Source organism: Branchiostoma floridae, chromosome 1, assembly GCF_000003815.2.
Source record: "Branchiostoma floridae strain S238N-H82 chromosome 1, Bfl_VNyyK, whole genome shotgun sequence".
Taxonomy (NCBI): Eukaryota; Metazoa; Chordata; class Leptocardii; order Amphioxiformes; family Branchiostomatidae; genus Branchiostoma; species Branchiostoma floridae.
The window spans coordinates 33,702,053-33,722,045 of NC_049979.1; the positions used below are offsets into that span (position 1 = coordinate 33,702,053).

Consider the following 19,993-nt stretch of genomic DNA (forward strand, 5'->3'; position numbering starts at 1 on the left):
AACATTTGAAGAAGAAACTGGGTAGTGCAGCACCGAATGGAAGAACAATATGCAGTGTGTGCAAACAGAGCTGGAGACTTTGATCAGTGAATATACAGCTGCTGTGCAAGAATGCGACAAGATCACTGAGGACACAGAAGAAAAAATGAAACTGATGAACAACAACAATGGCGAGCTGGAAAAGTACATGAAGGAAATAGAGAATGCTTTTGACTCTCAATCAAAAAAGTTACAAGACGCAACAGAAAAACTGAGCAAGTGGAATGTAAGGAACTTCAACAAAAGGGAGAAGTCAAAAAAAAAGAAGATCTCAATCTGTGAAGAAAAACTGAAACATCAAGATACACTCATAGCAGAGATGATGGCAAGGATTAAGGACTTAGAAGTCACCAACAAAAAGCTGACTACAGAAAAGGTCCACCTACAGAAGAAAGCCTCAACACTGAAAGCAAAGCTGAAAATGGAAAGTCCACAAGCTATTGTGTGTGCTAACACAGAAAAGATAGACAAACTGGAGCAAGAGAAGCGTGAGCTAGAGGAAGAAAACACCATGTTAGAAGATACAGTGAAAGCAATGAAAACACTTGAAACCAAACATGACAAGGGATATACAAACCAGATAAGGGAAGTTGTGATAGATCTGCTGTCCAAAAATGTGAGTGTCAAGCATGTTAGTTCTGTGATAAGAACAGTTTTGGAGAAACTGGCAAAGATGAACATCACAGGACATTTACCTTCTGAGACTTTGATCAGAACTTTGGCTGTTGAAGGACGAATGCTCTCAGTGATACAGGCAGGCAAAGCCATGCTGGAGGGGCACGCAACACTTCACAATGACGGGTCAACACAGGAGAAAAAGAAATTCAACACTACAAGTGTGACCACTCCATCAGGAACCCTGTCACTAGGACTCTACGAGATGGCCGAGGAGAATGCACAGGCTGTGTTCGAAGGCAACAAGCAGACGCTAAAGGAGGTAGCGGAAATTCTGGCAAAATTTGACAGTACTGACCCAGAAATGGAACTGACCAATCTGTTATCAATGATAACATCAACGATGTCGGACAGAGGTTCAGTAATGAAAGCATTTAACAGTGCTTTTGAAGAGTGGAGGGGGGAGATAATCAAGGACACGTCAAGCTCAGTAGAGAAAGTCAATAACTTTTATTGTTATATGCACGTCCTTATCAACATGGCTTCTGTTGCACTTGATGCATTAAAATGTTTCGATGTGTGCGCCATTGAAAAGAAAGGCATGCCAACCAAAAATGGAAGGGCTGTCACTGAGGATGCACTGTATGCAGCTTGTCGCACGTTTCAAAAACAGTGTGATGAAAGAACGGGGCAAGCGGCGGCTTTCCAGGCTTTCCTGTATGGGAAGGAGCCAGGTAGAAAGTGCCAGTTTTCCAAATTAATCGGGAATAGATGCAACATCCAATTTGTGAATGGTGCGGCCTTCTTCTTTCACTTGGAGGACATGAGGGAGTTCTTAGAAATCTGGAAAGGTGGTGGTACCCTAAGTATGTCCCACTCTTGTCTGCAGCAGCACTTATCCAACAAAGTTGCTATCGCAGGCTGTAGGGCGCTAGGTATCCTGGAGAAGAGAGTGACCACGCCAATGTGGCGAGAAATCTTAGCTGCTACCAGCATCCTCGATCTGAACAGACAGTCTCTCACAATGAGAGCGGAATTTCTTAGACTATCAGAGGACGCATCAGAACTACTTGTGCCTGACAATAAAACCATATTTCCCGGCCGGGAGGTGGTTGATGAGGATGATGTGTGCCATGCCCTTCTTAAAGATTCTGAGGATGCTGAGCTGGATGCTCTCACCATCAGTGCCCTGGAGCTGATCTTCTCGTCCTGGGTGATTCTGATAGAAAAACAGCTCACCGACTACTTACCTGGAGGAATGTATGATAATCCTGATGAAAACCTGAAACAGAAATCTAAACATGTTCCCACAACAAATGTCACATGTGAAAGAAGCATTGGGTACCGAAATAGGTTACACCAGCTGAAACCATCTGCAAAGACCTTACACATCGAATCACTGCTTCTACTCTCTACAAACCACACAGTAGACTGGCTGGGAAAACTGTCTGAAGATGACAAAGAACGTGCATTAGAGACAGCTCGAAAAGCTGCTCCAGGATGCATCAAGAAGCAGAAAGAACGAGAACAGGAAATTCTGAGCCACCGCCTCGAACTGCTGAGGCAGAAACAAGATGAGAAGGAAAGAAAGATAAGAAGGGTATCCCAGGAGAAATCCAAGATTTGTGAAGCAGTAAGGCAAGATGGCGGTGAATGGAAGACTCCAGAGGAGGTTGAGCAGAGACTCTGTGAGTGTGCAACTGATTCAAAGAAGAAAGAGAAGATCCTTGCACAGCTCAGATTTCACAAAGTTGTTCTGGAGGACCCTCTACCAACAGACAAAAGATACTTGGTTCAGCAACAGATGACTGTGAATGGGTCGGTGAAAAAGTTTTCAATGTCAGAACTAAAGGAAAACTTGCTTGAGCTGATAGGTATGAACACTTTAAGATGCAATAACAACAATGAGGAGGATGAAGATGAGGACTCAGATCAGGAAGTTGAACAGGGTACAAAGTACATGGCTACGGAAAGACGACTAGAACTGATACAGGCAGAAAAAGCAAAACTGAAGAAGAAGCGAGACAAGCAAAGAGAGAGACTTTAGGAATTTGTTTGATTATATTTGTTGTAATATGGCTTTGAACAGAAGACTTGAACTGATAAAGCAAAAGTGAAGAAGCGAGACAAGCAAAGAGAGACAGTAGGAATTTGTTAATATTTGATATGATATTTTAGATACAATAGTATTCACATATTTCTGCAGAAAAAAGGTATGACTTGTAAAAATGATGTAATTAATATGCAAAAAAGTAATTGATGTTAATTATTTATTTATGAAGTGGATGACAAAAAGTTAAATAAGTAAGAAATGGTATGATAACTTGAACTTGCTGGTCACCCATGCTGTGTCAGCTGACAATTGTATAATATATGTATTTTTTAAATGTATCTTCTGTAATTTATGAAAGCTGCAGTGATTAGAATGCTGAAATTGGATTATTTATATTATTTACCTTATGAATATTGCAAAACACTAATCATATACTAATTAGAATACTTAAGATCATCTATTTGTTAGCTATATTGTGACAGCTGCCAGTTCCATTACTCTGTTTAGAGGTGGGCATAAAGAAAGTGTGTATGTAGATGATGTCTATCCAATTTGATGGTTTTGTCTAATTAGTATGCAAATATGCAAATCAGTCATTACATAAGAATTTATTTGCAACTGACACTTTGCTGATCATGTAGTGACAGATGTCTGAGGTAACCTGAGAGAGAAATGTAGCCTGAATGTGTAGAGGATACCTGAATATAGTATGTGATATTAACCTAATTAGTATGCAGAAATACTAATTTCAATAATTAACATAATCATTTACTAATTATAGACTAAGTGTACTGTCTGCTGGATTTGGTTAGACAGTTGCATCAACTTGAATGTCTGTTGGTGTTAAGAAAATAAATCATGCTAATGATGCATATAGTGTGTGTGTAGTGTATTGATTTGCTCTAATTACAGGTCCCTCCGGTGCCATTTGGGCCCCATTGAACTAATGATTAAGGTTTTCCACAAAAATACCCAAATTAATTACTTCAAAATTTAATTTCTAGACTTAAGTTCATCCGATTTGAAATCCGAAAACGGCATTTTGTTTGGGGCTGCAAGAGCTATAATTTAAGATAGATTTCACTGTGTTATCACATTAGGAAAAAAATCACCTGTGCTAGCTAGCAAAAATTGATGAAATAAAAGATTGGCTTTTTTCTGAAATTGTCAAGATAACATGCAGGGCCCGAAATACTTTTTTCAGCCAGGTTGTCCAAGTGGCAACCTGAGTCAAAAGCCAGGTTGCGCCATCAACATTTCAGGTTGCCCCACTTTCAAATTGTTACTTTCTTCAAATCAGCTATTTATCCATTATCTTTTCTTCCAGTTATATGTAACTATGTAATATGATTTATGTTATCAAAAAATGAATACAAAAGCTTATGCATGTAGGTGGAGAAAAAGCAGTGGTCCAACAGCAAAATTTCAGGTTTTTGCTCAGTGTGCAACCTGGGTTTAAAATCAAGTTGCGCAAAGCAAAATGTGGTAGCATTTTCAAGTGGCAAGTGGGTATTTCGAGCCCTGACATGTACCAACAGTTATCTACGACTTACATTTGTACCTGTTGTCTTCACACCTGTTCCTCAGGTGAGATACAGAGGGCCGATTACTGTGAGGTGGATGAAGTCAGACATCCCAGTGGCTCATCCTTCAAACTGGACGACTGTACAACCTGTGTTTGTGAGGTACCTAACTTTAGGGTTGTTTTTATTGCATACCCAGTAAACTGCCTTATGCCAGTGTAATGCACCATGTTTGTACCAAAGAGTATAAGCTGCATGTCCGGACAGATTTAGTTGATCCACTTGCATCAGCAAGGCCCCCTACTCTTTTTGATTGATAAGTGAGTCTTGATTCTTCTCAAACACTTCTATTTACAAAATGTAACTCCTATCCAAGGGAAGTCTCCATCCAAAGCTGGGTACTCATTTTTACCTGTGTGGAGTGAGGAAATAGGTGTCTTTTCCATGGGTACAACATTTTTGCATTTGAAAGGACTGAAGCCCAGGACCTTTGGGCTTTGAGCCAAATGCTCTGGGGTGCCACAGCTAACTTGGAATAGCACTTTAGATGGTACATCTTGAAAAACAACCTGTTAGGTAGTCTATGTTTGGAAGATTACCCATCGCATGGTGAATCTCGTGTAGTAACAAACCTGGCCCAGGCACATTGTAATGGATTGCATTCATTTTGGATGATGACTAGGGGTGGGTACCAGTACAGAAAATTCAGGTACAGGTACAGGTACAGTCCAGTTCCAGAGGATTAGGTCCAGTTTCGGACCTGAACCTGGACCTATGGTAGTTATCTGTGAAAACTTGTGAATGTGCGATACTCAAAATAATGGTATATTTCACGATCCTGTATGGTGCAGTATTGACGTTTTGAAATCGTACCCAAGTCATGTACAACTGTTACACTAACTGCCTCTGCCATTTCTGATGAAGACTTTTGAATAAAAGGTGAAACCGGTAAATCGTTGTGTCTCAGCCGTCATCCTTCTGACGCCTTATCGACCACACTAACTGCCTCTGTTAAGACCAAGTTTGACTGTAGCAGCCTGGTAGAATTAACTATAAACTCTCCTCTGCTTTTGTTCTTTTCTTGGATCTGTAAGCCCCAAAATATGTGAATGCCTGCCACTATAATCTGTGTAATATTCTTTAATCGGTCCAACATCTGGTCCACTGATTTCGGGTCTGTTTTTTCTGGACTGGTCCAACAGGAAAAAACGGTTTTGTACCGATACAGTACCCACCTCTAATGGTGACAAAAAAGCTGGAGGTCTCAAGCACGAGGGAGCATCAGACGTCCAACTTTTGCAAATAAAAGAACCCAAAACACTTGTCAAGAAGAGTAACGTGGTATGTAGTGCTTGGCACTACGAGGTGAAGAAAAATCATCATGTTTCACCATCAGTCTTCTGTTCTTTAGTAACAAACCTCCTGTCCTTACAGAATGGTAACTCCACCTGTAGAACTGAGACCTGTGCCAACCTGCTCTGTCCTACCGACGAGAAGCTAAGACTTCCTGGGGAATGCTGTCCAATATGTAGAGGTTTGGAGGATCTTATCTCTAATCTTAGCATATCATACAGATTGAAATTTTCTTCCCATGTTTCCTTTGAGTAGTTTTGGTACAGTACAACTTAAGATATTTCCATGTTTTGTTCACGTGTCGTGTAAAAGTCTTCTTATCTGTAGGAGTTGTAGCTTTTGTTTTTGACACCATGTGTTAAAATGTTGTAATTTTGCCTTGGACTGGGCTGTACATATGTGAGAACTGTTTTGTAATTTTGCACAGCACTGGCCTGGTCTGTATGTTAGTGAGAACTACATGTACATGTATGTTGTTATTTTACAGAAATGTCCTGTATTCTTGTGAGAACTATGTTTGTTATTTTTTGCAGGACTGGCCTGTACATTTGTGAGAACTATGATTGTTGTTATTATGTGCAAGACTGCCCTGTATATTTGTGAAAATTTGCGTAGGACTTGAATGCATGTTTCTGAGAACTATGCTGTAATTTTACCTGAGACTGGCCTTTTATTTTTGTGAGAACTATGTTTGTTATTTTGCGCAGGACTGGCCTGTATTTTTGTGAGAACTGTGTGTTTGTTATTTTGCGCAGGACTGGCCTGTATTTTTGTGAGAACTGTGTGTTTGTTATTTTGCGCAGGACTGGCCTGTATTTTTGTGAGAACTATGTTTGTTATTTTGCGCAGGACTGGCCTGTATGTTTGTGAGAACTGTGTGTTTGTTATTTTGCGCAGGACTGGCCTGTATTTTTGTGAGAACTATGTTTGTTATTTTGCGCAGGACTGGCCTGTATTTTTGTGAGAACTGTGTGTTTGTTATTTTGCGCAGGACTGGCCTGTATTTTTGTGAGAACTATGTTTGTTATTTTGCGCAGGACTGGCCTGTATGTTTGAGAACGAGATGATTCCTTATGGAGAGACATTCACACCTAAAGGGGACAACTGTTCTATTTGTGTCTGCAAGGTAGGTCATGTTGATGGGGGCTTGGGAATGTTAAGATTGTTGACAGAAGATTCAACACCATACATGTACATTGTGTTTTGTAAAAAGTATGTTTTGCCTACCTTACATCAAATTTTAGGATTATTTATATTGAAATCCCCAAATTTTGTTCCAAAAGGATGACATAATTATTGTTCATCTCTGTTGTTTGGCCTTCAGGCCTATGTTGAATGACACATTTTATGAAAGTGTACATGCATATGTCAGACGCCCCTTTGTTCTGTTGTGTATTCATCTGCTGTGCCATACTGAAGGTCCCTTGAATGTTTCCAACAGGGAGGAGACGTGCCTGAATGTGAGAGGGTTGCTTGTCCCTTACCAAAGTGTAACATTGGGAATCAAGTGTTACAGCCTGGTTCCTGCTGTGTGGAGTGCACAGGTAAGTAACACAACTCCAACTTGTTACGCAGAAAGTACCAACAGCAACAAACCAATGGCCACTCTTAAATATCCTGCCAGGCTGGTGCCTAGCCTTTCAGATAGTCATAAATGCTGCGATAAGGAATGGATCGCTAGAGGGCGCTTTTTCCTCCCATCAAGCATTACGCAATTAAGGCCTGTGAAAGAGAGGTACGTTTATTATTGAAATGAATCCATTTGCTTTCCATACAATCAAAATGTCATCCGAGAAGTTGTTATGTTTTTTCGACTGATGAAATACCACTAGGACAATACTGTGGCTATAAGGTGTCCCGCAGCAAAGGAGAAGTAAGAAAAATTCTGCTGTTGCCATAGCAGCACAGCTTACGTTGACGGTTCAGCAGGGGGAGGGGACTGGTTGAACAGCGACTCGTTCAGACGTATACAATTTGCAACTTACAGCATCACTTCAAGCTGCGTTGCCAGCTTTTTTTTTTAAAGCATTTCTTGTTTAGAAGTATTGCCTACTATAAGCAGTTAGTTACCAGTCCTAAGTGTTGACCCCATTTGTTGCAGTTGAAGAGTGGTGTTACTACCGAGGAGATCGGTACCTGCTGGGTGAGACGTGGACAGACGAATGTAACGACTGTGTGTGTGTCGGAGGCGACTATCAATGTACTCCCAGGACATGCCCCACTCTAGTCTGTAACCAGGTATGCAAAGACTCCTCCTGGTGATCGTACTATGATATTAGTCTTTGGTTGGTGACTGAACAGTTCATTTCAGGTCATCTTTGTTGGAGAAGTTGCCACAAATGATGCTGTTCCAGACATCTCTGTCTAGCATGCATGGTGGTTAGTGGGTCACAGTCCAACTTCTTCCTCTAGCACTTTCTTGAGTGTCAGGTTAGGTCGTCAGGTCTTATTTTTTTGTCAGGTTCCCAGAGGAGTACTTTGGTAGCCATCACCTCATGACGCACTGCATGGCCAGCAAGAGCTAGTCTTTGGTTCTGGGTGGTTTTGACTGAACAAACAATTGTGAATGGAATGAATGGTTTTATTTTGTCGTTCATTGCAGGACACGACATACTATAGCAGCCTTTGTTGGCTGAAATGCAGTATATGCTTCACAGTTAAAAGTGAACTTGCTGTAGGTCTGAATCAGGAACACATTTGCTGTCATCACGTTGAGTGCATGTTGGCCATGTCATTGCAGGGTGAGATGCCGTTCCCCGTTCCAGAGGCCTGCTGTGATGTGTGTGTGCCAGGTAGGTGCCAGCTTCGCTTCATTAGTCTAATTAAGCTACATGCCTGCACTCTCAATGGCTAATGATACGATAACAATTGCCAGTTAGGGAGTGTAGCCCTCGCTGGGCTTTAAAGCCACATATTTGGCCCAGTGGGATGCTGGATAAAGCAGGGGTTCCTCACAGTGTTTTCACAATTAGGTAACAGTCTAATTTGTTGACAGGTTTCGGGTTGGTCTTCACTTTATTAAATTATTAAAAATCTGGCTTATAAGTCCATAGCTACGGGGTGTCCCATAGGGCCACGCACAATGTAGGGGTCATACCTGAAAGTGAAATAAACAGCCCGAAAACTACCTGTGGTGGGGCCCCTTTTTCCAGTTGTGACCGAAACATATTAGTAGCGTTACAATGTTAATGTTTTGAGCTTTATTTGTTCTCATCTGTAGGTCAATGCAGATATACAGCCATGCAAATTTGCTCACTTGACATTTTGCGCATCTCTGTCACACAGATTCTGGAACCTGTATCGTGTTTGGTGATCCCCACTACCGAACGTTTGACGGGCGCTACCACGACTTCCAGGGCACCTGCACCTACATCCTGTCAGAAGACGGAGTCGACAACACGTTTCAAATCATCGTGCAGGTAATAACCAAGATGATGTCTCACAAAAGTAGGTCTATTGTCACTGCGATGTCCATACGTCTCAATTTTGTTAGCAGAGACTTTGCACATTGTGTATCAGACTTGGAGCTTTGGAACTTTCCAAAAGAGTCATAGAATAGAATGTGCAAAATGACAACATTGGATTGTCTCTTGTGATTGTCTCAATTGTTTACAGGATAGGCTTTAGACCCCCACTCAAATGCTTCCTTTTTGCAGGTCAATGTATTGTGTATTCCCCTTAGGCCATTTCCTATGTTGTGTACTGTTCTATAGAAGTTCATGTTACTAACACAATAGTATCCAGAGTTACACTTCCCAGACGTTTCCTTTATTAAAGCATAAATAAGACTATCTTTGATTCACTGTATAATCTTAACTTATGCTTTAGATATGGAAAATGTTGTCTGGGTTTCAGTTACATTTGGGCTACCCAGTGTGGTGACTATGTCCATGTGGGTCTGGTCCCTTATGATATCATGTGGGTCTGGTCCTTGCTTTGTCATGTGGGTCAGGTCCCATATGCTGTCATGCAGGTCTGGATTCTTGTGATGTCACATGGGTCTGGTCCCTTGTGGTCCCACGTGGGTCTGGTCCCATGTGCTGTCATGTGGGGTCTGGTCCCATGTGCTGTCATGTGGGGTCTGGTCCCATGTGCTGTCATGTGGGTCTGGTCCCACGTGGGTCTGGTCCCATGTGCTGTCATGTGGGTCTGGTCCCTTGTGGTCCCACGTGGGTCTGGTTCCATGTGCTGCCATGTGGGGTCAGGTCCTTTGGGGTGTCGTGGATCTGGTCCCGTGTGATCCCACGTGGGTTTGGTCCCATGTGCTGTTATGTGGGTCTGGCCCCATGTGCTGTCACTCAGATCAGTTCCCTTGTAATATCATGTGGGTCTGGTCCCATGTGCTGTCATGGTCCCACGAAGGTGCTTCATCTTTCACCAGCCCTTGATGTCTCCCTAACCTTTTCACCTCCTTTCCCTATAGAGTTGTAGCCTTGTCTCATCTGGCTTGTTCTCTCCAGAATGCTCTGTGGAGGCAGATTCATGACCCTGTCCTGGGAGAATGCCCTGGGCAGGGCTCGAACACCACGGTAGGGGTATGTATATCCGAGTCCTGCTGCAACAGCGCTTTGACAGGCAGTGGCTTTAGCACACGACAGGAGCATACCGCGCTTTCTCATGACACGTCCCCCCATGCCTCAGAAGCCTGCGCTGCTTCTGCATTACAGCGCTCGATCTATGCAACATGTAACCCCGAACATAACCCACGTGTAGTTTGGAATATCCAGGGATTTGAAGTCTCATGCGGGTCATATGCAGACAGCGTGTTTGCTTTCCCGCAGAATGACGGGAAGGGGACGTACGCGGTGGCGTGGACGCAGCTGGTGTCGATCCACCTGGGCAGCAACACCATCGACCTGCTGCCGGGACACAGCGTCTTCGTGAACAAGGAGGTCGTGGAACTTCCTTACGCAGTGGAACCTGTCTTCAGTATCCAGAGAGCTGGTAAGTACATATTGGAACCTGTCTTCAGTATCCAGAGAGCTAGTAAGTTAGACAAAACATGTGTCTTCAGCATTTGGATGTACAAGTTAGTCATACAAACATGTACATGTAGATGGCATGTATAAAAGACTAATGTTTTGACTTGTGATAAGGCAGCCAAAGTAGGTTATACAAATTTTGTACCAGTCCTGTGACATTTTTCTGATGTGATTGTACTTATATTTTATTTAATCTCTATGTCTGAATGTTTTCATTGTGTGCTGTTATATGTTTTCAGTCATAGGGCTAAAAACATGGAAATAAAGACCAGATGATATATCATAGGGCTTTACGAAATTCAATGCAAACGCAAACCTTACATGACCAACATTAAAAGATTGGGACTGACTTGGCCGACTCAATCAGTCAGGTTCACAGAATGAATAATTTTTTGAAGTAAGAGAAGTTGAAGGATCAGAACTCAGTTGGTCATGTAGCTGAAGGAATATCCTCTTACCCCATATACAGTTATGTTGTCTCAGAATAATTCCCTTGAAGAGATGGCCACTAGACTTAAGGGTGTGCAGCCTGAAACCTGATGTAAACTCAGGGTGTGCCCCCATAATGTCCTTTACAAACACACTCTGATGAACTTTCATTGCTAGTATAATGGCTTGATATTTCCCCCACATTCCCCACCCATGGAGGCAGCAGAGCGGTTGTTCTAAGATCTCTTTCATGTATTACTCCGAGTGGGTACCCTAAAAGAGTGCCGAGCCAAAACTTTAATGGCTGCATGGATGCATATTTATAGTGGTGAGAAATTCCCTTGCAGCTAGGCCAACTGATCTCAAAAGTCATATTGGTCAAAGTTTGTTAACTGTAGAAATTAGCTGGTAAATGTCAGAGGTACACAGACCTAGGTTCTGAGTGGTGAGGTTGTACATGAATAGTGAAAAAGTGCCTCTTGCGGGGAGTGGCTAAGTGTAGTTTGTAATTGCTATTAACAAAGAACCGGGTCATTGGAATTTTTTTCATAACATATGGAAAATGTGCTCAACAAAGAATGAATAATATGAGTAGGTTTCCTGTATCTTGATTATGAACACGCCCATTGGATGCAAAAAACATATTTTTGTGTTACATTCAATAAAAAAACTCAGGAATGAGACCCTAAAGTTCCGCCTCCATGTTGTGTGCAGGAGAGTACGTGGTGATGACTGCAGCTATCGGCATCAAGGTGTCCTGGGATGGAGAACACTTTGTGGAGGTGGAGGCTGCGGGGTCCTACAGGGGGAAGCTGCAGGGCCTGTGTGGGGACTTCAATGCCTATCCTGATGATGATTTAAGGTTAGTTTATAGTAGAGTAGATTCGTCCCTCAAGCTACTGACATCTGTCCTTAGAAAAGATATCTGGAGCCGCATAGTTCAAGTTTTGAACTTTTTTTCAGCCTGTCGGCCAAACTAGTTTCGCTATGTACAGCTTCTTCAGTGGCTAGAGGCTAAATGACACAAGTACAGTGAAGTTTGCACTTATATACCTTTCCAGTGCATACTGCCCTGGTGCATACCGCACATGGAATCCTAAAGGGTGGATTGCCCTGACCTTAGGTGACCTATAGCATGACATCTAAGAAGTTTATTTTACACAACTGGTAAGTCAGCTGATGATGTTTTGTACAGTTACTGTAGGTACAGTACAAGCCATATGCTTTGTAGGACTGGAATGTAAGGTTTGATCCACTCACCCTGGATAGAACCCTAATCTTTCATGATAGCAAGTACATGATTGTATAGTGGGTTCTTTAACATGCTCACGGGTTTAGCTCTCCTGAAATAATGGGGCTTCTGTCTTTACGTCCCTAAGCAAAGCTATACTCATTTTCACCGTAGTTGAGTTGGAAAATGCAGTGAATATAATGTGCCTTTCCCAAGGGCATAGCATTGGGGCCTGTCAGGGAATGGGACGCAAAACTTTTAGATTTTAAATCAACAAACCAAACCATAAGACCATCTTGCTACTTATTATATTGATCACTTCTTGAAATATAAATGCAGAAGTCACCACAATTCCAAGGCTGATTGTTGCCTTTGCATTATCATATTAATATTCCAAAAATAATTTCATCAGGTTGGTAATGTTAGATCATAGGACATAGAAGTTTCTTTTTACTGGTTATATTCGTTATACATTTCTGTACAGGTTTAGCTGTAACTAAACATACTTATATGCTGTTCTCATTCTTCTGATCATATTTGCTATGGATGCACTGGTATAATAGAAGCATTCTCCATCTTGTCCCTCAGGATGGCCAATGGAAATACTGCCCTGACTGCCTCTGACTTCGGGAACAGCTGGGAGATAGGCGAGAGGCCAGACTGTTCCTGTCGCTATGGGAAGGAGATAAAGCCATGTGAAAGTGTCTCCTTAGTTGCACAGATGGAGGCGACAAGACAGTGTAGTATCCTCAAGGTCAGTGTGGTATCATTAAGTTTCGTGTAGCATCTTCAAGGTCAGAGTAGGATCCTCAAGGTCAATGTGGTATTCTCAAGGTCAATGTAGTATCCTTGAGGTCAGTGTAGCTCCACAATGTCAGTGTGCCATATTCAAGGTCAGTGCAGTAAACTCAAGGTCAGCCTAACATCCTTGAGGTCAGCGTAGCATCCTCGATTTCAGTGTAGCATCCTTGAGGTCAGCGTAGCATCTTCAATGTCAGTGTAGCATCCTCAAGGTCGTGTAGTATCCTCAAGGTCAATATAGCATCCTTTAGGTCAGTGTAGCATCCACAATGTCAGTGTGGTGTTCTCAAAGTCAGGGTAGCATCCTCAAGGTCAGTGTAGCATCCACAATGTCAGTGTAGAGAGCATCCTTGAGTTCAGTGTATATGACCATCCCCAAAGAATTATTAACTTTTGTCAGACTATGTGAAATGAGTATTGAAGGGTCTATTCTCTTTCCCATACACAGAGTGAAATCTTCCAACCAGCTCATCGAGTTATGGCTCCTGAGCCATTCTTCGATGCCTGCAGATATGACCTATGTGCCTGTCCGGAGCAGGACCGCTGCTTGTGCGGCATCCTCTCAGCGTACGCTCACGAAGCCGCAAAACAGCAAGTCATCCTGGACTGGAGGACCAACAGTTTATGTGGTATGACGTTGTTGGTTTGCACCTATGTTTATTCATGAGAAGCTCATTTTGGCCTACTGGCCACTTTTCATTGAGGTCATGAGGGAGGAGTTAAGGGTCAGAGAAAATATAAATATAAAGATTACATGATTGAAGTACTAATAAATTTATAAACAAAGAAGAGTGGTATCCTGACATACATGGTATCCTCAATTAACAGTACATTATTAATATGATTCCATGACTTTAAGTTACTTCATTTCATTTCATTTCTGAATACAAAATACAAAATGTGACAAGGCCAAGTCATTTGTGTTCTGAGAGGTCAGACTTTTCTAACTTAATGCTGGGCTGTAAAGGAAAATTTTTGTCATGTATGTATCCAGCCCCTACTAGTAGGAGAGGACACTTAATGATAGCCCTCTAGGCCATCAGTTGGGTACTTCAAAATGTTTTCTTGTTGCTGACAATACCTGCTTCTCAATGTGTGATGCAAAGTTAAGCTGAGCGTATTGTTGATTTCCAGGCATTTCGTGCCCTGAGGGTTTCCAGTATGACGAGTGTGGCCCCTCGTGCCCGCAGACCTGTGACAGCACCACCACCCCAGGGGACAGGTGCCTACAGGCGTGCGTTCCCGGGTGCTTCTGTGCAGCGGGCATGGTGCTGCACAACCTTCGCTGTATTTCTCCCAGTGACTGCCCCACCACATGAGACCCTCCAGACTTTCACAGAGATACCTTTACAGTCTGTCTTATATTTCTTACAAACAGTTGTATGACGTATGGAAAAGAAATGCCATATACAGCAAATTTTAGCTTCTTTAGGGCACGGTCACAAAGGTTGTACGGTCGTCGTACGTTTGCTAACTTTTGGGACAGCCATGCATGTTTCCTTCATAGTACAGCTGTCTTGCAACACAAAAAGATCCATGTAGGTGGTTGATTCTGACACAGCCTGCTTGAAAGTCCTACCGCAGCAAAATCGTACAACAATTGCACGACCTATGTGACTGCGCCCAAAGTGAAGAATCTTTAGTGGTGCACACCCCATTTTGCCGCAGTAGGGGTCCATGATAGTGCGTGGCAAAAAAGTTTTGAAAGGGTTTTGAGGCTTTAAGTTCACATTGCTCATAATCTGCTGCAAATAACATTTATGGATACTAAAATGGCTTGAAGACATAAGAAAGATATATATTTGGGCTGAAAGTTGATTATACTTTACTTCCTGGTAAGTGGAGTTGCTATGCCTTGCTCAACTGTACCTGAGGTCTCGCTTTTTCCGACAACATCACTCGTTTAATGTGTTGCAAAATTTGTAGAGATTGATTTTATCCATTGTGAAGGTGCTCGATTTCTGCAATAAATAATTTTCCTCAAATTTACTATAGAATAAGAAGCCAAACCCAGTTCTTACAGTTGATTGGATGTCTATTTTGCTTCTGAATCAAAATTATTGCTGATACAAACTGGTCAGGATAGAATTTATAACCCCTTCTAGATAAATCTTTTTTATGCCGTCTTGATAGACAGTCATTGCTTGTTGATTAAGTCTTGGCTGAATCAATTTCTACTCAAATAGGTAGCAAATTTAGACAATTTTTAATGGATTATATCATTGTCAACTTCAGAATTTTTAAAATGTAGTTGCTTTGGTATATATAATGTGTGATCCAAGGTGCTTGTTGTGTAAAATTATATAAATCATAATTGTTTTTTGTTTTTGTTTTTCAAATAACTTTTTGTGTGCTGGAATAGTGATAGCACATTTTATTTACAGGGGGGATGGTAGATACTGATATGGTGAACTTTTATTCACAGTAGGTGTCCAACAGGCTTGATGTATTCTTCATATGAATAAAAGGCCATGTCTATATATTATGTAGACATTTTCATAGAATGGCCACCAAAGATATTTGTGAATCCCATTTTACACAAGGAAAATACTTATATCCATGTGTATATATTACAATATCAGGAATTATAAGACAGTTTCGCGGTAGAAAATTGTAAGTTACAGGGGAAACACACTACTAGTATGTTTGTCTGTGTGTGTGCATTTCTGTGTGTGTGTATGTGTGTGTATGTGTGAGAGAGCATGTGCATGCATGTGTATGTGAGTGTAAGTGCCGTGTGTTTGTGTATTTGTGTGTGCATGTGTGTGCATTGATATGTTTGTGTGCGTGTACATGCATGTGTGCATACATGTGTGCATGTGTGTACATAATGTGTATGCCAGTGTGTGTGTGTATTGTGTGTGAGTGGTGTGTGTGGAGTCTGGAATGAATGTCTGGAATGGAATGCATGTGTGTAAGTCTAGAATGCTACTGTACCAAATGTCTGAATCCTAACTGGCATTGCAGCTTACCAGATTAGCTGGCTAACATACATGTGGTTTCAACACAACAAAAATGTGCCACTTAGTCTTACATGTATGTTGTCAGTACATGTACTACCAACTTTGTCGGGTTCAAATAGACCAAGCCTTACTGTCCATCAATTAGCAGTTCAACCAATGACAACATGGGGTTAGAGCAAGGCTGCATGTCCTTCAAATATTTGCATATTTGTGTTTTATTTTGCATTTTTACAAAAGTGGGTGGTGCTACTATTGGTTTATTCCATAGGACCTTGTTAATGTGCCATCAACATTTTTTTTTTATTGATGGTGAAGAATGGGTATAGATACAAGGGGTATAATCATGGTGCTTATCACAATGCATTTTATTGATGTAAATCATGCCAAACTACAGTGTACATGTAACTTTGTCATTTTTTTATTCTATTCATAAAACTTGATGGGTGGAATATATTAGAAGCCTTTTGATACAATGATACTGTAGGATGCATTTGAAATTTCTCTCAGATGGTAACATATTAGAGATATTGTTATTTGTCTTTGAGGAATAAAATCTTATGTCAAGCTTTTCAGAAATGATTGTGTCTTCTTTCATTTGTTGGTGTCTCAACAATCATGTATAGTGAACAGTTTAAACTTTGTTCCAACACAAAGAAAGAAACTCACCCTCATTGAACCGTGATGGTGGCAGGTTTCGCCTTCCCGCCATTTATGATTCGCTGCTACCTGACGTCATCCGACGATTTCCGGATTAGTGCAGCGAATCATTCATCTGATGAAGGTCGGAGTTTCTTTCTTTGTGTTGGAACAAAGTTTAAACTGTTCACTATGGAATTTACCAACACAGATGAGCTTTCATTCGAACCATGTATAGTGTTCATAATCAAGTGGGTAGCTGTCCTGCCTTTAGCACTAGAAGCTTTGAGTTCGAGTCTGTGTCGCTCACCCGGCATGCACACTACTGGAAAGGGCCACAGTTATAAGGACAAGACCTTAAGCCATTTTCCACTTGTGCTTGTCTAAAAGAGCCAGGGAGAATTTTCCCGGATACAACAAACCTGTATTAACTGTACATAGCATCTGTCTTCTCTGTCATGACCAGTGAAAGAATAGCTCTTCAGTGAGCTAAGCTGGATTGATATCACAATTCACTTTCAACACAACTAACAACACACAAGTCACCACACTTAATGTTGATATGAATCAAAAGTGAACCTGATACCCATTTGTCTGTGTACCATGTGTAAGCTTCCTACAAATGAGTTCTACCAGTATGCAGTATAAATGGGATCGTCCCATTTGTGTGAAATTTACTACCATGGTTTTGTCATTTTTAAATGCTAATTACATTTGCCAAGAAGGTTATTTGTGTGTGTAGTGGTGTAACAGTGTCTGTAACTGATACAGTTCTTAGCAGCAGTTAATAAGAAAAATTGATAAAAGATTTTGAGCCTTCAGGTGGCTCTCCTTGGTGCTGAAAACCCAGACGTTTTGCTGCAGTACCAAGAAAAGCCACCAGGGGAGCCAAAATCTCATAATAGAAGGCAAATATAGCAATTCAGATCCCAATGGAGAAGGGTTGAACATAGCCAAACACTCTTTGGCTGTAAAGTAGTGATAAACATATTGTATCACACACTTCGATCAAAGGGTTTGGCTATGTAGGTCAGCTTAACAATTTACTACTGAGTTTCTTTCTGCTGACTTACATGTAACATTTGGTTATTTTGTTTGTTGCTTTGGATGTGCAGTCCTGGAATTTTCAAACTAGGCACAACGGCTAATGGTGTTTCACAGTTATGAAGTGGTGGCAAGTTTCGACCAAACATCACATGCATGGCCAGGCATTTTGGTACTGTTCAGCAGCATGTGGTTACTCATAGACCATCCAGGTAGCACTGTTTTGAAACTTCAATATTTTCAGTTTGTGAGAATGGCAGCTTTAATAAGAGTTTGTATTGGTTCCAATTGTTAGTTGAAGAATAATATTTTGTTCATTCTGGACAAATTTACTGTAAATTCAGAAATATTTGCGGTGCTTTTATGTTTGCGGTTTTTGCAGTGGCCGCTTCACCACAAACTCAAAACCATTTTGTGTAATACTATGTGACTACAGTATATGGCTCTGCCACAAACTCAAAACCACTGCAAACACTCCACTTTCCTGCCACTGCAAAATTAAATCCCCGCTAACTTGAATGCATTTACAGTACATTATTTGGCCTCTCACATCACTTGAAATGGGTTTGTTGATTTGAATGAAATTTGCATGCCTTGTCTGTAACTGTCATGTCTAATGTTGGATAGGTCAAAATTAAGAAGACAACTTCCAATGATGACATAACGTTAGATATGTTCACCTCAGAACTAGCATAAAAGGTATGTAAATGTGTTTGAGTTAATTGACCATACCTTATTTTTCAAATGTGTATAGTATTTTCCCTCACTAACTTTTCTAGTTGAAATGTCTAATTTGGCACGTCTTGCATGAAGGACGCATTTCGTGAATTATTGATTCTCTTGATATTTCATTTGCGTTTGTGCAGGAACGCACTCATCATTTTGTTTTCAGCCGTTGCCCTCATCACACCTCGTGCATGGTGTAAGAAGAGTTTAGTGTGACAATGCTGTGCCGGAGACGGGCGCCTCAAGTCTGGATGCTGCTTCTTGCAGGTGAGGCCTTTGTTTTACATTACTTGTAAGCCAACTTTACAGGTGTAACATAACAGTTTTGTACAGTAAGTACAAGCTGTGTAAGGCCAGGCGGTACGATTTTATCCCCTCACATGGGAGTCCCAACTATTTTTGATAAATGCTGTGGGACGTAAAGATGAAGCCTGTGTATGAGTGCAGCCACACCTCGCCATTACGTCCCATCCAAGACACCATCCCTAACCAAACCTGGGTTCTCATTTTTTCTTGAGTCAAGTGAGGAAATAGGTGTAACATGCATTGGCATAATACCGGTAGTAAGACTTATACCGGTAGATTAAAAATACTGGAACTTAAAGAGATCTACACATGCAACAATAGTTATTTCTGAGCTGTGCACACTTCAGACATCTAGGTGTCCAATACACCATTTACAAAGCATCGATAACAATGCATTCGAAGACAACAAGGCCAAAAGTTTTCAGTATACTTTTTTGTAAATTTCGGGGTAGGCAGCTCGTCGTGGGACGAACACACTGTCACATTCATTGCCAAATTTATATAGATCATAATTACACATGCTCACGGCAAAAGACGAACATGATTCAACAACAATCTTGAATTTCTGTTGGTGACCTACAACTCATGTAAAAGTGCGAAGAACCGTTGCATAATAGCCCGGATCTACGACTGAATGGGCAAAATTGAACGTACGCAGCCATTTTCCCGCCATTTTTATATCTACGCTAGCAGTGAAGTGTTACGTCATAGCGGTTGTGACGGACAGAAGTTAAATGAAAATTCTTGACAGTATACGTCCGTTTTCTCATGACATTTTGTATGCTCATGCAGGTTTATGTTTTATGCATTTACTGACAGAAAAGGAAGGAACATCAGAGGATGTATAAATGTACATAGCGGCAGTTAATTGTGCCGTGTTTCTTCCTACCGGTATTTTGTACCCCCTCCCAACCACGCGCCCGTTCGCCGTGTAATTCCGCGGCGTGTTACAATTACAATATTACGCTTTTAGCAGGACAAGAGTGGCAGAAAAGTTACACAGAAGAAGTGGCAAGGGTAACCTATAACAGCAACATGTAACTGGAGAAAATGATGCGTTGACAATTTGTCAAATCAGTATGGCTAGAGAAATCGTCGTAAACGTACCGGTATTATGATAATAGATGTTAAAGTGCCTTTCCCAAGGCTGCAACATTAAGACCTGCTAGGAATTCAAATAATCCAGAACATTTAAATTCTAAGTTAACATCATTAACCTGAAGACCACCTTTCCATCTTGTCTTTGTTCAGCTGTGAAAAGCTGTGAAAGTAGTCTTGGTGGGTCTGAGTGC

At 41.3% G+C, this 19,993-nt stretch overlaps 1 protein-coding gene across 17 annotated transcripts in view; it reads left to right on the top strand.

Annotated features, from left to right (window-relative positions):
• LOC118410575 (kielin/chordin-like protein) overlaps positions 1-15,018 on the top strand; it is a 113,466-nt gene extending 98,448 nt beyond the window's left edge. For 16 of the 17 annotated variants that reach the window (XM_035812350.1, XM_035812394.1, XM_035812365.1 and 13 more), the window contains 13 exons: positions 4,295-4,392; positions 5,665-5,764; positions 6,621-6,709; positions 7,025-7,127; positions 7,685-7,821; positions 8,324-8,375; positions 8,869-9,002; positions 10,044-10,118; positions 10,365-10,527; positions 11,709-11,856; positions 12,814-12,979; positions 13,475-13,655; positions 14,161-15,018. In XM_035812350.1, coding sequence (XP_035668243.1) covers positions 4,295-4,392; positions 5,665-5,764; positions 6,621-6,709; positions 7,025-7,127; positions 7,685-7,821; positions 8,324-8,375; positions 8,869-9,002; positions 10,044-10,118; positions 10,365-10,527; positions 11,709-11,856; positions 12,814-12,979; positions 13,475-13,655; positions 14,161-14,345 — 1,631 coding nt within the window. In that variant the 3' untranslated portion in view covers positions 14,346-15,018. The remainder of the gene's footprint in view (positions 1-4,294; positions 4,393-5,664; positions 5,765-6,620; positions 6,710-7,024; positions 7,128-7,684; positions 7,822-8,323; positions 8,376-8,868; positions 9,003-10,043; positions 10,119-10,364; positions 10,528-11,708; positions 11,857-12,813; positions 12,980-13,474; positions 13,656-14,160) is intronic. The other variant, XM_035812358.1, reaches the window with a different exon arrangement.
• Positions 15,019-19,993: the final 4,975 nt, after the last annotated feature.